General features: G+C 55.4%; 6 protein-coding genes across 6 annotated transcripts; 5 read left to right on the top strand and 1 right to left on the bottom strand.

The window, feature by feature from the left end:
• Positions 1 to 288: 288 nt before the first annotated feature.
• On the top strand, positions 289 to 2,897 carry PG985_000918 (uncharacterized protein; the record flags this gene model as incomplete). The annotated part of the gene is made up of 2 exons (XM_066820687.1): positions 289 to 439; positions 502 to 2,897. The coding sequence occupies 2 exons, from the start codon at positions 289 to 291 to the stop codon at positions 2,895 to 2,897; spliced, it is 2,547 nt and encodes an 848-aa protein (XP_066691566.1).
• Positions 2,898 to 3,601: 704 nt separating this feature from the next.
• Positions 3,602 to 4,633, top strand: PG985_000917 (uncharacterized protein; the record flags this gene model as incomplete). Its single annotated transcript, XM_066820686.1, has 3 exons — positions 3,602 to 4,009; positions 4,089 to 4,219; positions 4,342 to 4,633. The coding sequence occupies 3 exons, from the start codon at positions 3,602 to 3,604 to the stop codon at positions 4,631 to 4,633; spliced, it is 831 nt and encodes a 276-aa protein (XP_066691565.1).
• Positions 4,634 to 6,871: 2,238 nt separating this feature from the next.
• PG985_000916 (uncharacterized protein) lies at positions 6,872 to 8,655 on the top strand (the record flags this gene model as incomplete). Its single annotated transcript, XM_066820685.1, has 4 exons — positions 6,872 to 6,896; positions 6,955 to 7,085; positions 7,143 to 8,294; positions 8,350 to 8,655. The coding sequence occupies 4 exons, from the start codon at positions 6,872 to 6,874 to the stop codon at positions 8,653 to 8,655; spliced, it is 1,614 nt and encodes a 537-aa protein (XP_066691564.1).
• A 1,211-nt stretch (positions 8,656 to 9,866) lies between these two features.
• PG985_000915 (pleckstrin-like domain-containing protein) lies at positions 9,867 to 10,590 on the top strand (the record flags this gene model as incomplete). Its single annotated transcript, XM_066820684.1, is given in 2 exon segments — positions 9,867 to 10,460; positions 10,477 to 10,590. The coding sequence occupies 2 exon segments, from the start codon at positions 9,867 to 9,869 to the stop codon at positions 10,588 to 10,590; spliced, it is 708 nt and encodes a 235-aa protein (XP_066691563.1).
• A 349-nt stretch (positions 10,591 to 10,939) lies between these two features.
• On the bottom strand, positions 10,940 to 12,116 carry PG985_000914 (uncharacterized protein; the record flags this gene model as incomplete). The annotated part of the gene is made up of 3 exons (XM_066820683.1): positions 10,940 to 11,408; positions 11,482 to 11,943; positions 12,013 to 12,116. 3 exons carry the CDS (start codon positions 12,114 to 12,116, stop codon positions 10,940 to 10,942), a joined length of 1,035 nt encoding a protein of 344 aa, XP_066691562.1.
• A 1,912-nt stretch (positions 12,117 to 14,028) lies between these two features.
• On the top strand, positions 14,029 to 16,040 carry PG985_000913 (uncharacterized protein; the record flags this gene model as incomplete). The annotated part of the gene is made up of 7 exons (XM_066820682.1): positions 14,029 to 14,097; positions 14,176 to 14,407; positions 14,483 to 14,509; positions 14,579 to 14,692; positions 14,803 to 14,926; positions 14,998 to 15,411; positions 15,527 to 16,040. The coding sequence occupies 7 exons, from the start codon at positions 14,029 to 14,031 to the stop codon at positions 16,038 to 16,040; spliced, it is 1,494 nt and encodes a 497-aa protein (XP_066691561.1).
• Between the last annotated feature and the right edge of the window lie 765 nt (positions 16,041 to 16,805).

Below are 16,805 nucleotides of genomic sequence, written 5' to 3'. Positions count from 1 at the left end.
TGTCTGCAGGTATGTGCCAGAGACAAAATCGAATTGTTACCTACCCCACACCCCGACACACCGACTCCGACAAGCTCGCTCAACACCGACTTGTTGAGAGTTGTGCCTGAGTGAATCCACTGCATACCGCATACCTTACCTTACATACCTTACCCAGCCAGGCACGCCTAACATCGCATTCCCGATTCTCCAGGCACAGTCTCGAGCCAGCATCCGCATTCTCCGGAGAGCAGGCTCGCACATCACCGTCCCCACGTTGACGCCTAACACCACATCGCCGCCGCCGCTATGGCGCCGACCGATGCGCTGTCGGCGCCGGGAGCGGTTGCTTACTCCTCGGACAAGATGAGCGTCGGTGACGGAACATGGGACTTCACCAAGAACGACTTCTTGCTTCCCAATCTCCAGGGCCTGCCCTTTGACATGATGCAATACAATGGTACGCATGCTCCACCTAACCACCCATATAACCAGATCGGGCCACTAACACCTCTATTCCAGGCATGGGCAATCGCTTCTCAAGTGTCGCGCAGTATCACAGCCTGATCCTGGCGCATGGCGTCATTGCTGCCATAGTCTTCCTCTTCATCGTGCCTATCGGGGTCATGATGGCTCGCTTCCACCGGGGACGGCCCGGTGCGAATATCCGCTATCACGCCTATCTGCAGATATTCGCCATCCTCCTGGCCACCGTCGTATTTGTGACTGGTTGGTTTGCCGTTGGCCCAAACCGCAGCCTGACCAACCCGCATCACGGTATTGGCGTCGCCATCTACACCATGATACTGGTGCAAGCTGTCGGCGGCCGCCTTGTCAGAAGCATCCGAAAGCACTCGCTACGGCTCATGATTCATCGCTGGCTTGGGCGCATTGTCACCATCCTTGGCATGATTCAAATCCCCCTGGGCCTCACGCTGTACGGTTCACCCAAGGTTGCCTTCATCTTGTACTCGATCTGGATGGCCTTCCTGTTGCTCATGTACTTCGTCTTGAGCTACCGGCACGAGGGAGATTGGGATGAAAGGACCGTCTACGGAGGAAGGTCCGAAGCCGGCACTGGCAGGAGTAGGAGCAGATACACCGTCTCGGATCGTACCGAAAAGAAAGAGGGGCACGGATGGCTGGGCCCCCTGGCAGCTGGCGCTGGCGTGTGGGCCCTCATGAAAGGACGAAAGGACAAGAAAGAGCGCGAACGAAGCTTGAGCAGGTCTCGCTCAAGGAGCCGAAGCAGGGGTCCCGAGGTTCTCCCGTCCAGGAGAGGGTCGACCAGCTACGTCGATGAGAAGTTTACCGAACGAAATGAGGCACCGCGTAGTGGCGGCGGCCTGATGGACAAGCTCATCAATGTTGCTGGGGTTGTGGGTGCGGGCGCACTTGCCAAGAAGCTTTTGGATCGCAAGGACAGTCGCAGACATGGAGACGAAGAATACCAGTCGGTTGCGACAGATACGCCCAGCCGCAACCGGATCAAGCGGCCTGCCAGATCCGAGTACACCGAAAGCGAATTCAGCGACGAAATGACCCAACTCCGCAGCCAGAGGGGCGGCAAACCCATTCTCCCCGGTCCAGGCAATCCGACGGCTATGGCTGCTGCCATGAGTGCCGCCGAGCGCCCCGACAGACCGATCACGCCACGACCATCGCACGCGCGCCCTGGCGACTCGAGATTGGAAAGCACCCTGGATTCCGACTACTCATCCTATGTTAGCCCGTCGCGACGAGCACGGGAGGAGCGTGATACCGGCGAAAGTGCTGGAGGCGGCCTGCTGGCGGGACTTGGCTTGGGGTGGTTTGCAAAGAAGCTGAAGGATAGGAAGGACCGCAAGGCAGATGCAGACCGTCTGCGTTACGAGGATGAGAGGAGAGACGGCCGGCATGGATCCAGATATACTGGAGATGGCTATGACTCGCCTGGCAGAAGACCTGCGCGCCGGTACACTGCGCCAGCTGGCACGGCAACTACCATGACTGGCGACTCCGATTTCTCGTCAGCTCTTGAGTCGCGCCCCGGAGTTGGGCCTCCCGGCCCGCCGATACCACCACCAATGCCACCCATGGGGATACCAGGTATCGCAGCTGGGGCTCGCAAGTCTCGTTCGCGGTCTCACTCGCGAGACCCGCACATGCCAGTAGACATGCCGCACATACCGCCTGATCCTCACGGTGTTCTTCATCGGGATGAATCGGTTAATGATGGCTACACATCAGCAAGTGGAAGACCCCAGAGACGTCACTCCTCCCGCCGCCGAAAGGACGGAAACGCGGCGGCGGCAGCAGCGGCCGCATCGGCAAGTCTCCTAGCATCCGAGGTAGATGACGGACGGCGAAGACGGCGCGAGCGCAGCAGAACACGCGCTCCCAGCCAGCCTGTCAGCGTCAAGGTCAAGTACCACGATGACCGTGACCGCAACGTCACATTGCGCCGGTTGACTGAGGAGGAGGCAGCACGCGAGCACCGGAAGCGCAGATCTAGCTCGATCAGCAGCGCATCAGGCACCGAAGGAGCTAGCAGTCGCCGACGCTACCGCCGCGACTCCAGCGCGAACCGCACAGTCACAGACCTACATGGTGCGCGACAGGCGGAAGATCAACTGTCACCACCAACACCCGCTTTTGCAGGTGGAAGGCGAGCGGCAAAGGACTCGGCGTATTACTCTGGGCCCGATCACCCTCCGCCCCCTCCCCCGCCGAACGGGCCTCCTCCCATGACGCCCATGCACAATAACAACACTGTCTCTAGTATAGGCAGCCATGGCACCTGGAGCGCAATGAGCCCCTCTCCCGGCGGACCCGGCGGGACCGGGGCTTCCAACACTACCTCGGCAGCGGATAGGCGTAGGCAGAGACGGATGGAAAGGAGGACCCAGCGGCCATCAGGCACAGTCGAGTTTGACTAGGGCTTAGGCAGTTTTTTATCTTGAATTCGATTCGACAGACAGCAAGATTGCATCATTGCTAGGCGTTGATATGGGCGTTGGATTGCTTTGATGCAGCATTTTCCGGGTTTAGATGAGGACCCAGCACCTTCTCATCATCTGTTGGATTCTGTTTACCTTAATGACGCACGCAACAAAAAGAGGGTTATGGGACATGTAGATACGACGGCTCCAAGGCGGAATGAATTGGGAGGCCATGCTGGAATTATGTAATGTACTATGTAGATATGATCAAAATGCCAATACGATAATTTTGCTCTTCAATAATAATCCATCGTTGCGCCCTATATGTTAAACATTCAAATAGTTGATGTCTGAACATTCCCCTAGACGGGCACAAGGAGGTCTTTGTAGTAAGTAGTGCCTGCCCTGATGAACGAAAATAAGGAATGATTATAGGGATCCCGGTCTGTATGCACAGTCACTGACATCCATGGTGGGGCATAGCTCTGAGGGGAGAATGCCAAATGCATAGCTAAGATTTATCGATAAGCGCAAGAACGCGAGCAACTTAACGCGTCCATCTTCAGCAACAACTCAATCGCAAGGCCTTTAGTTGGGCCAAGTAGAGCGGCAATTCTGTTTCTGGACTGTTGACAACTCGACAAATATTTGCGCACGCCCTGCTCGACGATACTGTGCGTTACGCGCAATCTGAACCCAACATGGAGAACGGCGAACAACAAGAGCAAGTCGCGACGACAACACCGCAACCTACCGCAACCTCCCAGCAGTCACAGGCGCAAGCAGATTCGACATCGTCAGAACCCCACCCCTCGACATCCACAAGTGCAGTACAACAGACAGAATCAGCAGCAGCAGCTGCTGCTGCACAACAGTCTACCAGTGCGCCACCAGCATCACCGCCACTACCGACCCGGCACACACCACAAGCCCCGGGGCCCCGTGCCGCCCGCTTCCAGAAGGTCCTTGATGACTCGCTCAAACATACGCTGGGAAAGGTGACATGGGACAACTTCGCCAGCTGCTATCCGACCATCTCGGAGCGCGCGCCAGCGACACTTAAGGCGGCACAGCGACAAATGGTGGATCGCTTGACGATGCTTTGCAAGGTATGCTATAAGTAGCTCCGGCCCCCCAGGCTTGATATTGGGAACAAGAGTCAAGCTAATAGCGATGTTTAATATACAGAAAGAGTTTGACTCGATCCTGACGAGTAGGAACGTCGTCAACAAGCTTAATGAGCTTGAAGGGCTAGTCAGCGAAGCTGAGCTGCGTCGCGACGAGGCTGGACTTCCTGACCAGGATAATATACCCACACCGTACGTCCATCTAGCTTGTATTCCTGTCGCGCCTCTAAATGGTTGCTTCCCCTAATCCCCGATATCTCACCTACTTTGCTCCCCTCAGGTACAGTGTGGATGGTATGCTAATTCCAGAACAGACCGCATCTCCTACCTGCGTCAGCTATTCTCGCCGCGCATCTTCAGCCACACCTTGTTGCGTCCCAATCGCAGCTGAATGCGCGGTTGCAGACAACGCAATCTCACAATGCGCGCCTCTGGGCAGACATTCAGCAGCAGCGCGCCGAGCTTTCGAGCTTGACCAGCCTACTCGAGAAGCTAGTCAAGGACCTTGAGGAAGCGGGCGGCATGCTGGACGATGCTGGCGTACAAACCGAAATCGCACGGGAGACACGGGAAGTCGAAAGTGAGATGATGATGGATACCTCGTGAGGATGAAACGCATCCGAGCCAGCCATATTAAAGCTATTGCGCGACACCAACACTTCTACGTGGATTCCTGACCCCTACCTTTTCCCTTACGAGGTGCCTCGAGGCTATGCGACCCGCCACGTAGGTCTGCTGTCCATGAAACGCGTGCAACGATATGTTGATGATGTACTTATCAAAACGCACACATACTCTTTGCTGTGTCTGATCATCGGCACCAGGCGGTTCTGTCGACGTGGCCAAGAACATAGTGCCAGCACTTCGAGTGGCAGACAACAAGGGGATGACTTGGTGCATCTCTGCTTCATATCGTCCAGAAGAGGAGCAGTAGAGCAATCTCGAAAGAGCCGTCAAGCATGGGCTTGACAAAGTTTCACAATCAAGGCATGGAAGCTTGACAAGCAGTGCCACACGAGCTTGGAGAAGGTTTCGTGTCGTGCCTTGAATGGAGTTGAATGATGAGAACATCTGGTCAGACTTACTCTTGATTAATCATGACCTGGACGCGACACCAATTGAGGAATCCAAAGGGGCGGTACTATGTTTGTTAAGGAAGCTATGAAGCTATGAAGCTAGCTCAGTAAGTGCCCTTGACAAGAAGAGTGTACGTAGATGCTCGGCCATAGGTTTCGGCCACCTTGGAATAAACTCACCTAAAGGGGCGCAAAGGGCGACGATCCGCAAACCATCTCGGAGGCCATGGAGAGTGGCCGGCTTCTAAAGATAGACAGGAAGGGATGGGCTCAAATATGACACGGAAGTGCATTCGTTCATTTTGCTCGCCATTCTTTATTGATGGTTGATGGTACGACGCTACAATATGTATCGATGTCTCGGTGTTAATAGAGCACAAAGGGCTCGGATGGAACCGGTGTAGATCCGAGACCATGAACACGATCTACCAGCTAAGATCCCGTTGATTTGTTGATCTTAGCTAAGTACAGCACTGGGTACATGTAAATACAGATGCACTTGACAGATTACCTGTGTGTTTCGTGTTCTTTCAATGGACGCTCTGGTTCGGGGGGTCATCGGATCGCAACGGCAAGTCGATGGCTGCTGCTCCATGCCATAACCATAACCTCCGGCGTAGCAAGGTACATCCATAGGTATATTGAGCGAATTCCATGTACGTAATAGGAAACTGTACCACTAGGTTAGGTAGGTAGCTTCAGACAGCCCATACTTTATTATTCAGCCAATGGATGACTGGCAAACAGGCCAATCAAGACCTCCTAGGTGCTATCAATTGGGCCAAGCAGTACGGCCAAGATGCTTCTGCGTGCTGAGTGTCCTGCAAGTAGTACCTACACTGACGGCAGGCGGGTGCTGGAGGGGTACCTGTGCAGGCGAACGAGCACTTTTCCTAATTGGACTAACTCCGGGTGTTGTCTCCAACAACCACCAGCTTAGCCCGCCCAAGAGGTCAAATTCGTTCAAATCCATTTGATCCGTCAATTGATCTCATCCACCATCTCTGCTCGACCTACCTTGGCCTGGACTTCTTGACCTTACCTTAGGTAAATTTGACGACCACCATCCTCTTGCCCTGTCTCCAGAAACTTCTGAATCCCGACTGAACAAACAAACCACCATCCAATCAATCCAACCCATCCTCGTCACTCTCCCTCTCTCTCTTCCTCCCGATTCGCATTTTTGCGCAACCAGACCATCTACTTCCACCTCCCCCGCCTATCCCTCCCTCCGCTCCAAGGGTACAGCAATAATAAATCCATACAACATACACCACACACCAACAACAGAACACCATACTCGTGGCTCGCATTCCTCCCTCCGGCTACTTTTTACTACTTCTATTACCATCTAACGCCCTCGTCATATCGTGGTAGAAGAATTGGTCGTTTGTTCGACGAGCCCACTCTTGTTTGCTGCGCTTCCACTTAAACCTCCAAAAAGTCAAAAAGGCAAGTCCCGTACACTGCACCCGAACCTTTCTGGGAAAAAAAAAAAAAAATCACCACCACTTTGTCGCCGCTTCCTTCCACCTCTTACTCCTCCTACCTCGTTCAACCACCTCTGGTTCTTCTTCTTGCCAGGCTAAGGCTAACGAATCGTCTTTTTCCACAGCTCGCCCTGCACTTCGACCCCGTCAAAACCTGTCCGCGGCGCTTGTCAATTCCCGATTGTGTGCATTTGTCGAGGCCCCAGATAATACATCGCACCTCCTCCCGACTCTTTCGCCCCCCACCCACCGCCACCACACACATCACCGACGCAAACATGGCAACCAACGGCAAGTCCACCTGTTTGCGAGAAAAAGGCTCGACCTCTTCCTGTCCGCGCTTTGACTAACCAGACCACAGGTGCTAGCACGACTCCCGACCAGTCCAACGTGTCGTCCACCAGTAACTCTAACCTGGGCAAGGATGAGGTTGCTTGGTATTTCGTCGAGCAATACTACACCACTCTTAGCAAGAGCCCCGAGAAGCTGCATGTAGGTTTGACTCAGCTGCTCCCAACTCCTGCGCAACCTCCGCTGACCCCATCCTAGCTATTCTACAGCAAGCGGTCGCAACTCGTTTACGGCAAGGAGGCTGAGGTCTCGACGGTGTCGGTTGGCCGACAAGAGATCCAGGAGCGCATCAAGAGCCTCGACTTCAAGGAAGACACCAAAGTGCGCATCTCTAATGTCGATTCACAAACCTCTTTCGACAACATCGTCATCCAGGTGATTGGTGAGAGCTCCAACAAAACCGGCGAGGACCCCAAGAAGTTTGTTCAGACCTTTGTGCTGGCCCAGCAACCATCGGGCTACTTCGTCCTGAACGACATCCTCCGATACGTCGACGACGGTGCGGTCGAGGAGGAGCAAACCGAGGAGGCACCGGCTGCCGAGGAGACCCAGGCTGAGCAGCCTACGAGTGCTGTTCCCGAGACCGTCGAGCCCGCCGCCGAGCCTGTAGCCGCCGAGCCCGTTGCTGAGGAGGCTGCCCCTGCTGCCTCCCTGGACCCCGCTGTTGTCGACCAGAAGCTCGAGGAGGTGACCGCGTCCGGCAAGGACGCCAGCGTCAATGGCGATGCTGCTGCGGACCAGACTGCCGATGCCACACCAGCTGCCGAGACTGCCGAGAAGACCGAGGCCTCGAAGCCCGACCCCGAGGCCCTTGCCCGCGAGGTTGAGGCCGAGACTACTCAGGAGCCTGAGAAGCCTACCGATCCCAGCCCCACACCAGTCGCCACCCGTCAAGCACCGCCTCCTGCTGCCGCTCCCGCCAAGCCGGCTCAACCTGCCCAGCCTCCTAAGCCAATGACCTGGGCTGGCCGTATTGCTGCTGCCGCCGCTGCAAACGCTCCCAAGCCTGCTGTCCCGCTCGCCAAGCCTGCCGCCCCCGCTGCCGCTGCCGCTCCTGCCCAGCCCCGCCCTGCTGCCCAGGCCTCGGCGCCTGCTGCTCAGCCCGCTGCCACCACCACTGCAGCTGCCCAGGCATCTGAGCCAGCCACCACGAAGGAGTCTACCGAGTGGCAGACGGCTGGCGGCGACAACAAGCGCGCCCGCCCGCAATCTATCTCGGCCCCCCGTACCGAGAAGGAAGGTACCCTCGGATACGTGAAGTACGTGACGGAGAAGGTCGAGAGCGAGGAACTCCGAGCTGCTCTTGCTGCTCACGGCGAGTTGGTCTACTTTGACATCAACCGCCAGAAGGTAAGTCCCTGACAAACGTGCTTATTTAGGTAACGGACGCTAATGGATGATACAGAGCTGTGCTTTCGTTGAGTTTGCCAACCCCGCTGGTTACAACGCCGCTGCTGCTGCCAACCCCCATGTCGTTAATGGCGAGAGCATTGTGGTTGAGCCCCGCCGCCCCAAGGCCAGCGCCTATGGCGGAGCCAACTACAGCAACACTGGCCGAGGCAACGCTGCCAACCGCGGAGGTCGCGGTGGCATGGACGGAGGCCGTGCTGGAGGCCAGGGCGGACGTGGCAACTTTGGTGGCCAGGGCCGTGGCCGAGGTGGTATGCCTCGTGGTGGTGCCCGGGGAGCTTCTCAGGCTGCCAACGCCTAGAATCTTTCAGAGCTGAAAGATTGGGCCTGGTATGGCGCAGGTATATCCAGTAAAGATCCAAGCTGTGGAATACGGCTAGGGAAACATGCATCGAGTACGACTTAATGACGGACCACAGCGGTTGCTCATGAGAAAAAAAAGAGAGGCGGGGTTGGGGTGAAATCCAGGGGGCTGTGGAAGATCTGGTGCTCATGGAAGGACTTTGTTATAATGCCTGATGTGTGCGTTGGTTTCGAGATTCCAATTTGGTTCTGGGCCAAATTGACCTCTGCGATTGAAGCATGGCGACGATTGATTTTGCTGGCAGCTAGCATTTATTGCTGGGGAGGTGGGTGGACTTGTACAAACATTGATCAGAGGGCTGGGGGAAGGAAAAGCTAAACTGATACCTCGATATTCATTTGCATGGATGGAGTGAAAAAAAGGAGGGGTTTGGGATTTCTACAGCGAACAGGAGAGTATAATACTGGGTCAAAGGTATTCTCTGAAACTCTTTTACCTCATGTATTAGTGTATTGTAACGGTACAACGATATTAATGACAACTTGTGTAACAAACATGCTTGGGTCTCAAGGAAGGGGAGGCTGGGATATGGGCATCTTCCTATGGTGATGCTCTCCCAGACTTACACCAAGGATGATCTTATGTTATTATCTACTTACTTACTATAGAAACATCCATTAAGGTTATATCTCGGCTTTTACTTGCCGTGCATATCGGAGCAAGGCCACGCGAGAGACGGCTTGACGACCAATGGGTGGCTCCAGTATGTCTACCACCTACCGGGAATAGCTAGCTCGCAGTGTCTTATAGGCCGGCTTTGGAACCGAGTTGCAGGATGCCGCATGGGGAATATGCAGTATTAAGTGTGACACGGAGCCTGACTCAGATCTGCGTCCCGTAAAACGCGTCATAATGATTTGGAGAGCCGTTATGCTTATTCGGACGCAGGAAGATAACTAGTTAAATCTCCACCGGCGACGTTCGCCTATGGCTTACATGACTGTCCCCTTTCGAGTCTAGGGAGTCTGATTTGCGCATTCTTATCACATCTGTATCTACAGAAACCCTGTAATGTTTGCTCATGTCCTCACTTCTCCGTAGTCGAAGACTGCTTGCTCACTAGATAGCCAGCAGGTCTTCGTGCGTTTCTCCTTTAGTGGAAGTAAGATGTCCAAAAGGGGAAGTTGGATCCAAGGGGAGGAGAGGTTATGGCAGACTCGCCATCCGAAGATGATGCTATCGTCCCCGATGAGCCTCCTCCAGCTTATGACGAGCTCAGCTCTTCAGTGTCGCAGTTGCCTCGGTACTTGTGCGACATCGTCCTGGACGCCGTGCTCCGCATGAAGATGGAGATCGAGGAGACGGTCAAGCGGGCCGCAGGCCGGCAACACTGGCTGACTGTGCTTATGCTTCAATACAGAAGGCGGTATGTGATCCGAGTCCGGGCCGAGACGGACCAGTTCCTGCTGTCCTGTGTCGAGCTGCCCAGCTTTGTCCTGTGGCTGGACGCCCTCTCCGCGGCCATCAACGTGGCGCCCGTGATCGACGAGAGAGAGTTCCCCAAAGACCAGAGCCTTCCCCGAGTGACCCGGTCCGCGGCCTCCTCCCGTGACACTACGGCCTCTTCGGACTCGAGCAGACCCGGTCGGCCGTCCCCTGTAATCCATCACTCAGCTATGACGCCTCGCTATCCCTGTCCGTCTTCGCTAACGGAGCCACGCTCGCACCCCACACCTGACGACGATGCATCGCCCGGCAACCCACCTCCATCGCTCTCCCAAATCCCCGCGGACCAGCTCACCGTCCGCCATCGTCCAGGGCCACAAGTGGCGCGTCGACTGGACCACGGGACGCATGGTCCGCGTCGTGCCACTCGGCTACTTTGACGATGAGCAGATGGTGAGCGGTGGTGGTCCTCCGCTCCGGGTCTAGGCGACGGAAAATCGCCGGATTTGAGCTTGGGTGTTTGTGTTTTGCGTATTCATTACTGGGCTAATGTGGGAGGGTGTCCGTGAAGGGAGACGTAAAATTTCTATTACATGTGGCGGGGAAGTAAGGAGAGGGAGGGGGGGACTATCTCGATCGAAGGTGGATAGATGAAGATTTGGTTTGCTGTGCATTGCCTGGGGCCCTTCTTTTCTGTACACGGTTTATATACAGTACAGTATGGATGATAAACAGCCGTTTGCCATGATAAGTTGCATCACGCGCCAAATAATAGACATGTTCCCCCTTTCCCTCTTTAATGTGAAGTCTGTTATATACCCCCTTGTCTTCTTGGTCAAAGCATGAGCTCCCTCGTGCTCGTGTGCCTCATCAAGACATACACCTCGCTGCCGTTCTCTCGGGGGCTCGCGGCGTCACCGGCGAAAAGACAGGTGGTGTCGTTTCCGGTCTCGACAGACGTGCCCACTCCCGCTGCCGCCGTTGTTGATGATTGGGCTTGGTGGTGGTAGGAGTTGGTAGGCCGGAAGCGGCCGCCGAACTCGAACTCGATCTCGGCGATGGTGTCAAACTCCTGGCGCGTCGAACCCGCGCCGAATGTGTGCATCTTGTGGCTCTCTTGGTTGCTGCTGCTGTTGCCGCTGACGCGGTATTTCCTGTTGTTGTTGTTGTTGTTGCTACTGTTGCTATTGTGACCCGAACCTTTTGACTCGTCGCTTCGACCCAGCTTGGACATAACGTGGAGGACAAAGTCGCGGAAGGTAGGGAGGCAGCCGCAGAGAACAATGAGGTTGGACTCGACCACCCTGTTAGAAAGGTGCGTCAGTAGTGATGCAGAGGAGTGGGTGAAAAGGGGTGCACCTTTGGCACTTAACTTACAGCCACAGCATAGCATCGGCCATGGTCCACGGCGTATCCGGGTCAGCGGTCATGGACAGCAAGCTGAGCAGGCGCATGATGGCGGCCGCCAGCGTGACGGTGCCGAGGCCGAACCAGGCCAGCAGCGCCGCCTTGCGCCCGGCCGATATTTGTAGGCCCAGGACGGTGGGCATGGGTTGCAGCATGAGCAGCAGGTCAGTGACGCCGCCCGCGATGGCCTGCAGCAGGTACCACGGCGGGCGCGGGATGCAGCGGCCGGCGCCGCCGCCGCCGCCCGTGTGCAACAGCCGCAAGTCCCACGCCGCCGCGATGGGCCGGCAGGCGAACATGACGGCCAGCCACACCGAGCCAGAGCAGGCGACGCACAGGAAGGCCGTGAGCAGGATGCCGTAGCGGTACCAGCGCGCGGGCGAGAGCCGGTAGTAGAAGATGCAGAGCACGAGCTTGGCCAGGACGGTTCCCCTATGTGTCCGAAAGCGAGTCAGGTTTATGTGCTCTAGTTAGTGGCAATTGGAAAACACCAAGACTCACAGAATGGCAGTCAGAGTCAGGGCATGGATAATCTTGGTCGTCCCGTCAGCAGGCTTACAGAAAGAAGCGTACACGCTGGATAAGGGGAGCCGTACTCCACTCATAGAGATAGTCTTGTCCAGTGACTGCTCCCAAGCATGTAACCCGACAAGTCCAAGAGACCACAGATGCAACACCATTGCCTGAGTCACCACAAGAAATGCCTACCAATGCAGGACAAGCCGTTAACAGTTGGGAACCCGGTTCAGAGGCGGCTAGCATAGCCCAAGGGAATAGCATGTGTACTCACCCAGGCACCTACAATCAGGTCTATTGGTACGAGATTAGCTGGGTGGCCACACTGCCCTAGTCATTAGAGTCTGGTGCTCACCATCACGTACAGTCTTCAATAAGAAATTTCCGCTTCACGAATAGAGAAGTGTAAATTCGCTGCGCCAGAAAAAGCGTTGCGACAGGGAACTCGATCCCGAAGGCCACAAACACGTTGGTCTTGGTGTTCTCGGCCCGGTAGGGATGGGTGAAGTTGACCACCCAGCCTTCCGGGGCGGGCAGGGAGCACTTCGGTGCCGTTGATCACAGGGAAGGCCATCATGTATGCCCGGTGTGTGCGTACGTGTCTGGACGTGTGTGAAAATGCCCTAGATAACTGCGAGAGTCAAAGGTTTCCTCTCAAGGCTGGCAAATGAGATCACTCTATATATCAAATGAACAACACAGGACATGACACGTCTTTTTTTAAACCATCCACTGCGTTGAGGACCAATACAATCTTATGATTGTTCACGATGGCCGATACTTGCTTGCCTGCTTGCGCAAGGTGTTATCATATGATTGCCTACCATCTGGGAGGCATGATCTGTAACAAACTTAGTAACAGTACCGCTCAGAGCTGGAAGCCTGGTGCCTGCCTCTGGCAATGACGGTAATAAGTTTGGTTTCGCTTACATATGAACCTAGTACGCCCACAGTTCTCGTTTGAGATCTGGGGAAACATCCCTACGGATCTTATACCTATCCTTGAACCCTTAAGGAAACGAGATCTGGTAGCCAGGCGCGGCCCGCATGAATGCCCTGTCTACGGATGGGCTGAACTGCCGTATCATCTAATAGCATCACTGCCGAGGACTGCTCGTACGATGAGGCATGGGGGTGTTACAGTAGAACAAAAAGAAAAGAAAATGGAAGCGAATACTACGAAAATAAGCTCAGGAGGCATTTTGGAAGGGACATCCTATTGCCTGTCCTTACTTCACGGCATATCACTCGGTAGTATAGACAACGGGCGCCATGGAAATCTGGCACAGCTTTCCAATCTTACAATTGTGCTTTGCCGTAGAAGCAGCAGGCAGAGAGAGTCCAGTTGCTAACCCTGCTGCCTGGTGTCTCCGTCTGCGTTTTTAGTATCGGGAGTTTTCCGCCAGTGATCAGGAATGGATACCTTCCGCGCCGCACGCGATCCCCGGAATTGCTCCCTCTCCGCATCCCACGTCGACGTGGGCAGGCACGAGTTGCCATGAACACACCCACTCCCTGCCCGCCATCCAACCAGGCAGTACTCCGATTGGGGAAGTTCCCCAGTTTATATCAAGCGAAGGTTACAACGGGCTTCTTGGACTGCAGGAAATATATATTGTGATCGGAGGGGCTGACCAGGCGTGGGAGTACGGATAAAGAAAGAAGCCTGCAGGCCAGCGTCCCATCGGGGGGATCACCCAATATTACTACACAGGTATTTCCCCCGCGGCGTGACTACGCGGTATAGATAAAACATAGAACACCCTGCCGCAACAGTTGGTTGGTCGGCACTTTCATCGTGTACAAAGTCCATGAGGCCTTTCCCGACCAGACGGATCAGCATTTAGTATATACCCTATCACAGCAGGATAGTGGGTGTATCTCGCCTGACGCCACACCCCTTCCCCCTTGTCCACGATGAGGAATACTTTATTTAAGTCCGCAATCTCTGCCGTTCTGAATGTAGCAACATCTGTCGTGGCCATCACATCGCATCGCAACATGGAAAACTCTCAACAACCAGCCAATGGAGGAACCGGTGCCGTGCTGGGCTTGGGTGCCGATTCGACGGTTTGTACCTTTAGGCCCGATACCACCCTTGCCCACCCCTGACTTCTTTGACGCACCTGCTGATCGATCTATCAACAGTGTGACCTGCTCGAGACGGCTGGCTTCCAGGTTCTTCGGCCCAACACTGCAGGGTACAATGCACGCGAAGCCGAGTACTACTCGGCCTCGGCTCGGATGAGCCCGTCCTGCATCGTCCAGCCCAAGGTAGCCGAAGAGGTCTCGAAAGTGATTAAGCTCTTGGTCACCAGCACCGACACCAACTGGGCTGTTCGTTGCGGTGGCCATACTGCATGGGGCCCGGCAGCTGATAGTAAGATTCTGAGCACCGCCCTGACTGGGTAGATTCATTGTGCCGATAAACTGACAGGCGCCCCCTGCCCATAAGTTCACGATGGTGTCACAATCGATCTTGGTAGGCCTGCCATCCCTGCAACGGTTCATCTTCGGGGGACAATGCCGTGTTACTGACGAGTCATCTTAGGACTGATGAACCAGACCGAGTACGACCCTGAGACGCAAACTGCCAAAATTCAAGGCGGCTCGCTTTGGAAAGACGTCTATAGTACCCTTGAGCCATATGGAGTGACGGTTCCGGGTAAGCTACCTTCGGGTTTCGATCCTTCCTACCCCAGGGTGTCCCAGGAGGATTGAATCCGCAATCCATTGCCGAGTTGCCTGTATATGTCTAATAACAAGGGTCTATAGGTGGGCGTACCTCGACAGTCGGTGTAGGTGGCTTCATCCTCGGAGGCGGCAACAACTTCTACAGCAGCCGCGTCGGCTTTGCTTGCGACAATGTTGTCAATTACGAGATTGTTCTCGCCAACGGGTGAGTTCGCAAGCAGGCAATTTATTCCCGTACTGCCCAGCTGACAAGTGGATCCCTTGCTCGTGTAAAAGACAGTTGACCAATGCCAACGCCAACGAGAACGCCGACCTGTGGAAGGCCCTCAAAGGCGGCTCCTCCAACTTCGGCATCGTCACGCGCTTCGACATGCGGGCCTTCGCTGCTGGCAATTTATACGGTGGTCTCATCACCCATCCGCTCAACGCAACGGACCGTGTCATCAGTGCTCTGTCGCACTTTATCGACGGTGCAGCAGGCTACCAGGCGGGATCCGCCTTCACCTTCTGGTCGTATATCCGTGGGGCCTCCGAGACTGTCATCATCTCAGCATTGCATGATGCCACAGGCACAGAGAGCGCGGCCGCATTCGCCGAGTACGCGGCGATCGAGCCGCGAATCTCATCAAGCCTGCGGGCCGATAGTCACCTGAACATGACGATCGAGCTGAACTTTGAGAAGGGTTTCCGGTAAGGCTCTTTCCCCTTACTTATTGCTCATCCCTGGCAGGGAAACGACCCCGTCCCCTTGCCCTTAGGATGGGCAGATTCAGTCCTATCCATGGCTAACAAAAGCCCAACATAGGAATGTCTGGTTTGCTCAAACTGTAGTGAACGACCCGGCAATGCTAAAGTTCACCATCGACCAACACAACGCCTTCATAGATTTCTGGAAGGCCGAGCTGGGCGACGACACCTTCAGCCTGTACACAGTCTTCCAGCCGCTGCCCGCAGTCCTGTTCGAGCACGGCGCCGCGCAGGGGACCGGCAACGTGCTGGGCATGGACCCAACGAGCATGCGGGGCCGCAACTGCGTGCTGCACCAGGCCTTCCTGGTGTTCGAAGGCGGGCCGGAGCTCGAGGCCGAGGCGCGCCGGCGGATGACGGGCTACCGCGAGGCCGTCAAGCGGGAGAGCGTGCGCACCGGGACCGACGTCGCATTCGAGTACCTCAACTACGCCGACAAATCGCAGGACCCGCTGAGGTCGTACGGCGCCAACAATATCGCGTTCTTGCGGGGCGTCGCGGAAAGGTACGACCCTGAGGGAGTCTTTCGGAAGCGCATGCCAGGCGGCTTCAAAATACCAGAGGAGGACTGAATATGGGGCGGCAGGGATACTGGTGACTGGGTGTTTGCAGCGCGTGAGGCTCTACTAGTGCAAATCCGCACATGAAAACCCGAGAATATTCCTCTTGCTTAGCTTATTACTCTTGCCAGAAGGGACGGGAACATCGCTGGTGGACAATGACTCGAACCCCTGCCTGAACCCCTGTCTGGTGAATAATCATATAGACTTAGTATAGGGCGCCAAAGATAGGGACATGCCGCACACCGCACGAGATGGCCAACAGGATCGTTACTGGATTTCCGCAAGCCGTTTGCCCATCTTGGATACCATCGTTTGCCCTTAATTTACTTGACTCCGTGTTTTGCTGGGGCTGTTCCCATCATGTCTCGCAGCAGCGCGGATGCTACTCGATTTGCTGGACAGACGAAGGCACCATACTGTCGTGAGCTGACAGTCCCGCTGTAGTGGCCCTTACCGAAAAACCACTGCAATGTCTTACGTATCTCCGAAACTCCGTACCAAAGGTCTCGTTCAAATCTTGGTACGCATGAAAGCACTCGAGTGGGCTCAAGGAGTTTTGACCCATTCCGAGGGGGAGTTGCTTCAGAAATACTCAGTCCAGAGCGGCAGAAGATGGCTGTGCAAGTAAACAGCTCTCGAGCACCGGCTCCAACGATGGCGCGTTTTCATGCAGAGAGCGTCCTAGAACGCGATGGCCACGATGTCCGCCCATTGTGAGCAGTGAATAGCTAAGTAGTATGCCCACATGCAGGGGTTAGTTGGATCAAAGTTTGG

Source organism: Apiospora marii, assembly GCF_038362585.1.
Source record: "Apiospora marii strain CBS 49790 chromosome Unknown utg000001l_segment0_segment0, whole genome shotgun sequence".
NCBI lineage: Eukaryota > Fungi > Ascomycota > Sordariomycetes > Amphisphaeriales > Apiosporaceae > Apiospora > Apiospora marii.
This window is presented reverse-complemented; position numbering and strand designations above follow the sequence as displayed.